Source organism: Oncorhynchus tshawytscha, unplaced genomic scaffold (assembly GCF_018296145.1).
Source record: "Oncorhynchus tshawytscha isolate Ot180627B unplaced genomic scaffold, Otsh_v2.0 Un_contig_2792_pilon_pilon, whole genome shotgun sequence".
NCBI classification, from domain to species: Eukaryota; Metazoa; Chordata; class Actinopteri; order Salmoniformes; family Salmonidae; genus Oncorhynchus; species Oncorhynchus tshawytscha.
In genome coordinates this window covers 96,340-106,765 of record NW_024609244.1, presented here as the reverse complement: position 1 = coordinate 106,765, position 10,426 = coordinate 96,340, and the positions used below count along the sequence as shown (strand labels likewise).

Here is a 10,426-nt window from a genome sequence, read left to right as displayed (position 1 = left end):
AGAGCTCCATTTTATGGAACAGTCTGCCTACCCATGTCAGAGGCATGAGCTGGTCTCAACCTTTAAGTCTTTACTGAAGACTCATCTCTTCAGTGGGTCATATGGTGGTGGTCTGGCCCAGGAATTGGGAAGGTGAACGGAAGGCTCTGGAGCAACGAACACGCCCTTGCTGTCTCTGCCTGGCGTTCCCCTCTTTTCCACTGGGATTCTCTGCCTTTAACCTATTACAGGGGCTGAGTCACTGGCTTACTGGGGCTCTCCCATGCGTCACCTGGTGGGTTGATTCACTGATGTGGTCATCCTGTCTGGGTTGGCGCCCCCTTGGGTTGTGCCATGGCGGAGATCTTTGTGGGCTATACTCGGCCCTGTCTCAGGATGGTAAGTTGGTGGTTGAAGATATCCCTCTAGTGGTTTGGGGGCTGTGCTTTGGCAAAGTGGGTGGGGTTATATCCTTCCTGTTTGGCCCTGTCCCGGGTGTCCTCGGATGGGTCCACAGTGTCTCCTGACCTCCTGTCTCAGCCTCCAGTATTTATGCTGCAGTAGTTTATGTGTCGGGGCTAGGGTCAGTTTGTTATATCTGGAGTACTTCTACTGTCCTATTCGGTGTCCTGTGTGAATCTAAGTGTGCGTTCTCTAAATTCTCTCCTCTCTTTCTTTCTCTCTCTTGGAGGACCTGAGCCCTAGGACCATGCCCCCAGGATTACCTGACATGATGACTCCTTGCTGTCCCCCAGTCCACCTGGCCGTGCTGCTGCTCAGTTTCAACTGACCTGAGCCCTAGGACCATGCCCCAGGACTACCTGACTTGATGACTCCCTTGCTGTCCCCAGTCCATACGGACCCCGTGCTGTGCTGCTCCAGTTTCAACTGTTCTGCCTTATTATTATTTGACCATGCTGGTCATTTATGAACATTTGAACTTCTTGGCCATGTTCTGTTATAATCTCCACCTGGCACAGCCAGAAGAGGACTGGCCACCCCACACCAACCTGGTTTCCTCTCTAGGTTTCTTCCCTAGGTTTTGGCCTTTCTAGGGAGTTTTCTAGCCACCGTGCTTCTACACCTGCATTGCTTGCTGTTTGGGGTTTTAGGCTAGGTTTCTGTACAGCACTTTGAGATATCAGCTGATGTACGAAAGGCTATATAAATACATTTGATTTGATTTGATTTGATTACCCAAATGTGAAATATTTTATGAAATATTAAAAAAACATTTTATAACATTAGCCACTTACACTCATGGGAAATTACCTACAGTTGAAGTTTACATACACCTTAGCCAAAAACATTTAAACTCAGTTTTTCACAATTCTGACATTTAATCCAAGTAAAAATTCCTTGTCTTAGGTCAGTTAGGATCAGAACTTTATTTTAAGAATGTGAAATGTCAGAATAATAGTAGAAAGAAAGATTTATTTCAGCTTTTATTTCTTTCATCACATTCCCAGTGGGTCAGAAGATTACATACACTCAATTAGTATTTGGTAGCATTGCCTTTTATGTTTAACTTGGGTCAAATGTTTCAGGTAGCCTTTCACAAACTTCCCACAATAAGATGAGTGAATTTTTGGCCCATTCCTCCTGACAGAGCTGGTGTAACTGAGTCAGGTGTAGCAGTTTTCTTCTGGTGAAAGAGAGGCGGACCAAAATGCAGCGTGGTGGTTATTCATGTTTTTAATAAAGACGACTATACATGAACAGACTAAACAAAACAAGAAAAGTGAAAACCTAAACAGTCCTATCTGGTGAAAACACAGAGACAGGAACACTTGATTCTAATACTTGCTGCAGCGTCCGTAGTAGCTGAACATGATCCGGTCTATCCACCTGCGATACTTTGACACAGCAGTGTAGACTCCTGGGTACTTGGCATCGGCACAGCCCATCCCCAGGAAACCACACCATAGATCCGACCTTCACACACCAGTGGGCCCCCAGAATCTCCCTTACACGGGTCCTGTCTGCCAGCGCTGTAGCCTGCACAGATCATGTTGGATGTGATGTTCCCATTGAAAGACTCACTGCTGTTGCATTTGGCTGTGGAGACGATGGGAAGTTTGACCATGCGCAGGGAGGAGGGTATCTGTCCCCCACTAGAGCTGGTGAACCCCAGCCTGACACCCTGCACAACCGCCCCTCTGCCACGGAGGCACTCTGGCGGGGCAGCGGAGCGATGGACACATAGCTATTCAGGTACACTGGAGCTTTCAGGAACGATGATCAGAACGTGACATCAGGTTTGTAGGCCTCCTTGCTCGCACTCACTTTTTCAGTTCTGCCCACAAATGTTCTATGGGATTGAGGTCAGGGCTGTGTGATGGCCACTCCAATACCTTGACTTTGTTGTCCTTAAGCCATTTTTCCACAACTTTGGAAGTATGCTTTGGGTCATTGTCCATTTGGAAGACCCATTTGTGACAAAGCTTTAACTTCCTGACTGATGTCTTGAAATGTTGCTTCAATATATCCACATAATTTTCCTACCTCATGATGCCATCTATTTTGTGAAGTGCACCAATCCCTCCTGCAGCAAAGCACCCTCACAAGATGATACTGCCACCACTGTGCTTCACGGTTGGGATGTGTTCTTCGGCTTGCAAGCCTCCCCTTGTTCCTCCAAACATAACGATGGTCAATATGGCAAAACAGTTCTATGACCAGGAGGACATTTCTCCAAAAAGTACAATCTTTGTCCCCATGTGCAGTTTAACTGCTGCGTAGTCTCATGGTGTTTATACTTGCGTACTATTGTTTGTACAGATGAAGGTGGTACCTTCAGGCGTTTGGAAATTGCTCCCAAGGATGAACCAGACTTGTGGAGGTTCACAATTCTTGGCTGATTTCTTTTGATTTTCCCATGATGTCAAACAAAGAGGCACTGAGTTTGAAGGTAGGCCTTGAAATACATCCACAGGTACACCTCCAATTGACTCAAATGATGTCAATTAGCCTATCAGAAGCTTCTAAAGCCATGACATAATTTTCTGTAATTGTCCAAACTGTTTAAAGGCACAGTCAATTTAGTGTATTTAGTCTTCTGACCCACTGGAATTGTGGTACAGGGAATTATAAGTGAAATAATCTGTCTGTAAACTATTGTTGGACATATTACTTCTCAAAGTAGCTGTCCTAACCGACTTGCAAAACTATAGTTTGTTAACAAGAAATTTGTGGAGTAGTTGAAAAACGAATTTTAATGAGTCCAACCTAAGTGTATGTAGACTTCCAACTTCAACTGTATATGGATAGGGCTAAAAATGAAACATTCCTTACGGAAGATATATTCATACCCATGGTAGCACTTAAAAGGAAATAGTTGGGAGACTATGGAGCAATGATTATACTAAAGGTGAGGACACAACAGGTCACCTGACAAGACTGAATCTAAACATTACACCGTTGATTTTATGTGCATTTTACATTGACATTACAAACCAGAACTGAACTAAAAACTATTCCCTGGCAATCCAGGTGTATGTGAATACTATGGTGTATGTGAACATCCAACATTTACAAGTCATTCAACGAAGTCACTTGTACCCAAAATAAGAGCTACAACCCAACATCCCTGTTGTGAATGGCCCAACAAGTACCACTCCCTGCACCTTCTGACCAATGCCTTAGGAATTCTGAACAAGAACATGAAGTATTTCCAAATCTTCCGATGAACCAGAGGCTTTCTATGGTGTCTGAAATACTACAATGCGATTTGGACAGCTCTTTAGACAAGCAAAATACCTTGGAACTCGCTCCTGTTTTGAGATCACCACCTACCTTGGTGCCCCACTGGGGTACTCTCAGCTGCCGCATGAGAAGGAGGTGCTGATTCCCCCTATGAAGTGTTCTAATAGACAATATTTTCTATTCCATTCATATTAGGATACTTCCCATTAGGCATAGACGTCAATTCAACATCCATTTCACGCTGGTTCAACCTAATTTAATTTAAATGACGTGGAAACAATTTTGATTCAACCAGTGGGTTGGTTCTTCAACAATTTTTTAAAATTAAAACGTATCACTGAGAAATCGCTGGAACTCACCCAGTGACGTCATTACCAGTTACTCACACAACCTGAGAGCCTGTGACCATGTGACCATAGAATCTGGTACTTCTGTGTTGGAACAATGTTTGTGGTTGTGTGGGCTTGTATGAGTCAGATGTCTGACCAGGTATAAGTAGACCTTTGCAGAAAAGCTGCAAACACAAGTCCTGAAGCTGATCAATACAAAACAACCTCAATCGTGCTCCAGTCTGGTAAATTGAACTATCAGATCATTACAATCTTATAATATGTTACAACAACAGTGGTGGTATGATATATAGCATTGTCAGTAGTAGTACTCATTATTTCTCTATGGAGTTTATATCAGTAGTACTAACTAAACGACACCAGGTTGTTTTACGTAGCTAATGTTATTTCTCCATAGAGTTTATATCAGTAGTAATAATTAAATACTACTAGATTGTTGTAGCTAACATAGCTATGATTTTTTTATTTTTGAAAAATGCTATATATCCATTGTTTAGCTGGAATGGAATGTTTTTATCCTTTATATTTGACTGTAATATGTGGCTGTCTCACCTAGCTACTGTACAGTGTCTTCAGAAGGTATTCATTACCCTTTATTTTTTCCACATTTAGTGTTTTTACAAAGTGGGAATGAAATGGATTTAAACGTCATTTTTTTGTCCAAGTTTTACACAGAATACTATGAAGTATCAAAGTGGAAGAAATTATTTTACATTTGTGAAAAGTTAATGAAAAATAAAACACATATCTTCATTAGATAAGTATTCAACCCTCTGAGTCAATAAATGTTAGAATCAATTTTGACAGCAATTACAGCTGTGAGGCTTTCTGGGAAAGTTAAGAAATTTGCCTACCTGTATTGTACAATATTTGCAAAGTATAATATTTGCAAAAAATGTATTAAGTTCTATCAAGTTGGTTGTTGATCATTGCTAGACAGTAATTTTCTAATCTTGACATAGATTTTCAAGATGATTTAGTCAAAACTGTAACTAGGCCACTCAAGAAAATTCACTGTTGTCTTGTTAAAACTTCTTTGGGATAGGGGGCAGTATTTTCACATCCGGATGAAAAGCGTATCCAAAGTAAACGGCCTGCTACTCAGCCCCTGAAGCTAAGATATGCATATTATTAGTAGATTTGGATAGAGAACACTCTGAAGTTTCTTAAACTGTTTGAATCATGTCTGTGAGTATAACAGAACTTATTTGGCAGGTGAAACCCTGAGGACAAACCATTTTTTTTAGGTCACTCTCTTTTCAATGATTTTCATTGGGAATCCAGATTTCTAATCGACTTTCATGCAGTTCCTATCCCTTCCACTGGATGTCAACAGTGTTTAGAAATTATTTTAGGTTTATCCTTTGAGAAATGAAGAAGTAACACTGTTCAGAACGAAGGTAGAGAGATGTGTACTATTTGATAGAGGCACGTGACCTGAAAAGCTTGCTCCACTTTGTTTTCCTCCGGTATTGAACACAGATCATCCCATCTTCAATTTGATAAATTATTTACGTTAAAAATACCTTAAGTTGTATTAGGAAAGTAGTTTGACATGTTTGGACAAAGCTTACAGGTAACTTATGAGACATTTTGTAGTCATGTTGCGCAACTTGGAACCAGTGTTTTTCTGGATCAAACGCGCCAAATAAATGGACATTTTGGATATATATCGACGGAATTAATCGAACAAAAGGACCATTTGTGATGTTTATGGGACATATTGGAGTGCCAACAGAAGAAACTCGTCAAAGGTAAGGCATTAATTATATCTTTATTTCTGCGTTTTGTGTCGCGCCTGCAGGGTTGAAATATACTTTTCTGTCTTTGTTTACTGGGGTGTTATCCTAAGATAATAGGATCATTTGCTTTCGCCGAAAAGCCTTTTTGAAATCTGACACGTTGGCTGGACTCACAACAAGGGTAGCTTTAATTTGGTATCTTGTTTGTGTGATTTCATGAAAGTATACATTTTAGAGTATTTATTTTTTAATTTGGCGCTCTGCATTTTCACTGGATGTTGGCCAATTGGGACGCTACCGTCCTGCATATCCCAGAGAGGTTTAATCACCAAAGGTGGATAACTGACTAAAATGATATTTTCTGAGTAAAATACACAAAATTGTGTCTACTACAATTGAAAAAGATCTCTCATGGTTGAAATTCTCCATTATATACCGCCATTCTGTCCTTTAGTAGTGTTTTTGTAGAAATCGCCTCAAAAGTATTTTACATCATGTTAAACAGTACTGCAAAAATGTTTACTTACAGAGTGCATCAAACATGATTTAGACCTTGTTCATGGAAAAGTGTTTATTTCTGTATTTCATGGTTGCAACTTGCTGAAAATTGTTCAGTGTTCCTATTCTTGTTAAAGCAACTCCAATGTACATTTGGCCTTGTGTTTTAGGTTATTTCCTGCTGAAAGGTACATTTATCTCAGTGTCTGGTGCAAGATTTTACTCTAGGATTTGGCTTGTGCTTAGCTTTATTCTCCAAAAAACTCCCTAGTCCTTGTCAATGACTATTATATCCATAACACGATGCACCCATCACCATGCTTAAAAATATGACAAGTGGTACTCAGTCATTTGTTGTGTTGGATTTTCCCCCTTATATAAAGCTTTGTATTCAAGATATAATTAATTTCTTTAAAATGTTTTTTTTTTTAAGTTTTACTTTAGTGTCTTATTGCAAACAGGTCGTATGTTTTGCAATATTGTATTCTGTACATGCTTCCTTCTCCATCTGTCAGTTAGGTTAGTGTTGTGGAGTGAGTACAATGTTGTTGATCCGTTCTCAGTTTTCTACCATCACAGACAAACATTTTTAACCATTCTAAAGTTACCATTGGCCTCCTTGTGAAATCCCTGAGCGGTTTCCTTCCTTTCTCTATAAAGTTTACGTATATCTGTTGTCATTCTGCAGTCAATTGGAAAAAAGTAGCAAGCCAATTATTGAATGAGACTTGATTGGCAGTAGTTTTGCTTCACAATAAAGGCTTTATTAAATGGTGGCATTCCAAAAACTCCTATCAATTCTTAGAAGTGAATAATATCAAAGCTATTTTTATAATGATTACCAGTATGTTTATGTTTACTATCCGCTTCTATATGGTGCTTGTCACGCTCTTGATAATGGACGGACCAAGGAGCAGCGTGATTTGAGTTCCATATCCTTTTATTAAGTGAAAACTTCTCAACAAAACAATAAACAAGCAACGAAACATGACTTCCGTGGCGTAACAAACACAATCAATATCCCACAAATGCAGGTGGGAACAGGGACAACTTAAGTATGATCCCCAATTTAGAGACAACGATAATCAGCTGCCTCTAATTGGGAACCATTCTCAATCCGAAACATAGAAATAAATCGACTAGAACTTCCCCTAGTCACACCCTGACCTACAACACCATAAAGAATCATAGAGAATCAAGGGCTCTCTATGGTCAGGGCGTGACAGTGCTATTGCAATTCGTTTTAAAACGTGAATAGTATCAAAGCTATGTTGTATCATGTTGGGTACTGTTATGATGATTGGTATTTGTCTCCTGTACATGTTGTTTTACTACAGGTGCTGTTGAAGTCATGGGGAGAGACAACATCCTAACCTTTTCTGTGCTGTGTGTCTTCCATGTTTGGACTCTGGGTGTGGACTCCAAGATGGTACTTTCAGCATATAGTCTTGCTACTTTTAATCTGAGAACAAGATTATTACAGTAAAAATATATAATAATAATATATATAAAACTGTTTCTCTGTATTCTCCTCCGTATTCTCTGAAGGTTATTCTCCATCAGCCTGGTCTCAATTCCAGCATACCCTTAGACATGGTCACTGACTCTGTTGACGACATGTATAACGGCTGCACTGAACAAATGTACAACAAGGTGCAGAAGGAATATCTTGTACATGAAAACAAAGAGCCCTTCAAAAATGCCTGGAAGTGGGCTGAAAGGTGTGCAAAAAATGTGAAGGAACGATTCCGAAAGGACAAGTCTGAGTACAATGTTGGCGACAAACTTTCACATAATCATATCAAGGCTATCTGTGCTTACACAACAGGTCATCCTTCAATACACTCAGAGTTCAACCAAGCAGTCCGGACCAATAGATATGAGTACACAACCTCCTTCCAGTTCCACTCCCTGCATTTCCTCCTGACTGACACCATTCGCCTCCTGAAAAAAAAACAATCTTGTCACATCACATACAGAAGAACCAAAATGAAGTTTGTGGGTAAAGTTAACAAAACTATTAGATTTGGCTACTTTGCCTCCAGCTCTCTTAACAAGGACAATTCTGAATTTGGAGACAAGTCCTGCTTTGAGATAGAGACGTGTTTTGGCGCTTACCTGAAGTCCTTCCCCAAAATGGGGACAAAAGAAGAGGAGGTGTTGATTCCACCCTATGAAGTGTTCAACGTTACTGAAGTACTCAAGAAAGAAGATGATCCAACACTTTGGTGTGATGTTGTGAACAAACTACAGAGCACCAAAATAGCCAAGAGTAACCTGAATTGCAAAATGTTTAAGAAGCCAATTATTAATTAAGAAAGAGTCATTGTCCCTAAAGAGGATGTAATTCAACCAGCTCAGCTTCTTATTCTCACGCTTCTTACAAAAAATAAATACAATAAAATGTTGAGTGACCATAGTTTCTATTGTAATACGTTAATTGGTTTATTTGTGGATGTTACATACAAACCTCATCCTGACTACCAGAAATAGTTATTATTAAGATGTGTGTATTAACCTGTGTATCAGACTTTAAAGCACTTATATTCCTTCTGCAGCTTGTGGCAAAATGAACAAAGAAAATCATTGAGCAAGAATACTGTATTCGTCATGTATTTTTTGTTTAAACTATTAACGTACTACATTTAGACAAAGTGAAATTAATCCGTGGATCAATCTATAATATTACATGACAAGTTTAATTGTTCAATAAAGTTATGCTTAATTACTTCCTCCAAGGTGGCACATAAAGCCACAAATAAAGTGATACCTGAAACTACCAATTGGTCCTGAAGGATTTTTTTTTTTAAATCCCATGAAACATTCAAAATCCTGTAAAAACATTAAAACATTTACTACTTTCACAAAAGACATAAGGCATCATGGAATTATACAATTAATGTTCTTCCATAGAATACTTCTAACAGTCCAACATGGCTTCTGACCAATCATATGGCCAAATAAGGATTGACTGGCTGGCTCCACAGTACTGTTACAGAGCAAAGTTGGCGTCTTGACTTAAATTGGCCGACAGGCGTCACTCATCACCAAATTCTCAGAGCAGGTGGGGCCCCACCCCTGCTGTCCCTGATTGGCTCCCCTCTTATTTCTGTCCTCCAATGGGGTGCAAATACACACGTGATTCTCTGCTGGTTGGTTAATAAATCAATATGCAGCACAGAGAAACACACACACTCAGTCAAGTGAAGAAGTCTCCCTCCCTTCCTCACCCCCCACCTCTCTCTCTCTCTCACTGTATCTTCTTCCTTCCTCCCTCCCTCCATCCCCCCCTCTCTCTCTCTCATCTCTATGTCCCTTCCTCCCTCAGGTTGGAGTTGTGCAGGACCAGAATGGAGCCTCTGGCTCCCAGGTAGAGTATGTCAGAGCTGGGGTCCAGCAGGAGGACGCTGGTGTTGGACACCCCCAGAACTGTGCCTGATGAATAAATTAACTAAGCTGATGCTGTGTTGTTTGTTTATTAATTTGGGTCTAAAACAAGACATAACCAATGAGTTTTCAAATACTGTCCGCATGGTCAGTAGTATCTAGTCTATTGATGCAAGGAGCATCAATCTAATGAACATAATGAGGAAATGCCCTTCAAAATCTGTCAGTTTAAGCTAGAGATACCTGTTGTTTTGCATGGGCCCTTCTCAATCTAGCATATCTGTCTATAGTGGCCTTCCACCTCTGCCTATAGTGGCCTTCCATATCTGTCTATAGTGGCCTTCCATATCTGTCTATAGTGGCCTTCCATATCTGCCTATAGTGGCCTTCCATATCTGTCTATAGTGGCCTTCCATATCTGCCTATAGTGGCCTTCCATATCTGCCTATAGTGGCCTTCCATATCTGTCTATAGTGGCCTTCCATATCTGCCTATAGTGGCCTTCCATATCTGTCTATAGTGGCCTTCCATATCTGTCTATAGTGGCCTTCCATATCTGCCTATAGTGGCCTTCCATATCTGTCTATAGTGGCCTTCCATATCTGCCTATAGTGGCCTTCCATATCTGCCTATAGTGGCCTTCCATATCTGTCTATAGTGGCCTTCCATATCTGCCTATAGTGGCCTTCCATATCTGCCTATAGAGGCCTTCCATATCTGCCTATAGTGACCTTCCATATCTGCCTATAGTGACCTTCCATATCT

The 10,426-nt window shown here is 40.3% G+C and overlaps 1 protein-coding gene and 1 pseudogene across 1 annotated transcript; one reads left to right on the top strand and one right to left on the bottom strand.

Moving 5' to 3' along the window:
• Nucleotides 1-1,775: 1,775 nt before the first annotated feature.
• On the bottom strand, nt 1,776-2,220 carry LOC121844474 (annotated as a pseudogene).
• A 5,405-nt stretch (nt 2,221-7,625) lies between these two features.
• On the top strand, nt 7,626-9,057 carry LOC121844475 (T-cell ecto-ADP-ribosyltransferase 1-like). The gene is made up of 2 exons (XM_042314611.1): nt 7,626-7,703; nt 7,823-9,057. Exons 1-2 carry the CDS (start codon nt 7,626-7,628, stop codon nt 8,588-8,590), a joined length of 846 nt encoding a protein of 281 aa, XP_042170545.1. The 3' UTR covers nt 8,591-9,057.
• The last annotated feature ends 1,369 nt before the right edge of the window (nt 9,058-10,426 follow it).

Excerpts from the sequence above, each read along its gene's own strand:
- LOC121844475 (XM_042314611.1), top strand. The coding sequence starts at position 7,626 with ATGGGGAGAGACAACATCCTAACCTTTTCTGTGCTGTGTGTCTTCCAT. Across the intron at positions 7,704-7,822 it reads TGGGTGTGGACTCCAAGATG|GTTATTCTCCATCAGCCTGG; the intron begins GTACTTTCAGCA and ends TATTCTCTGAAG.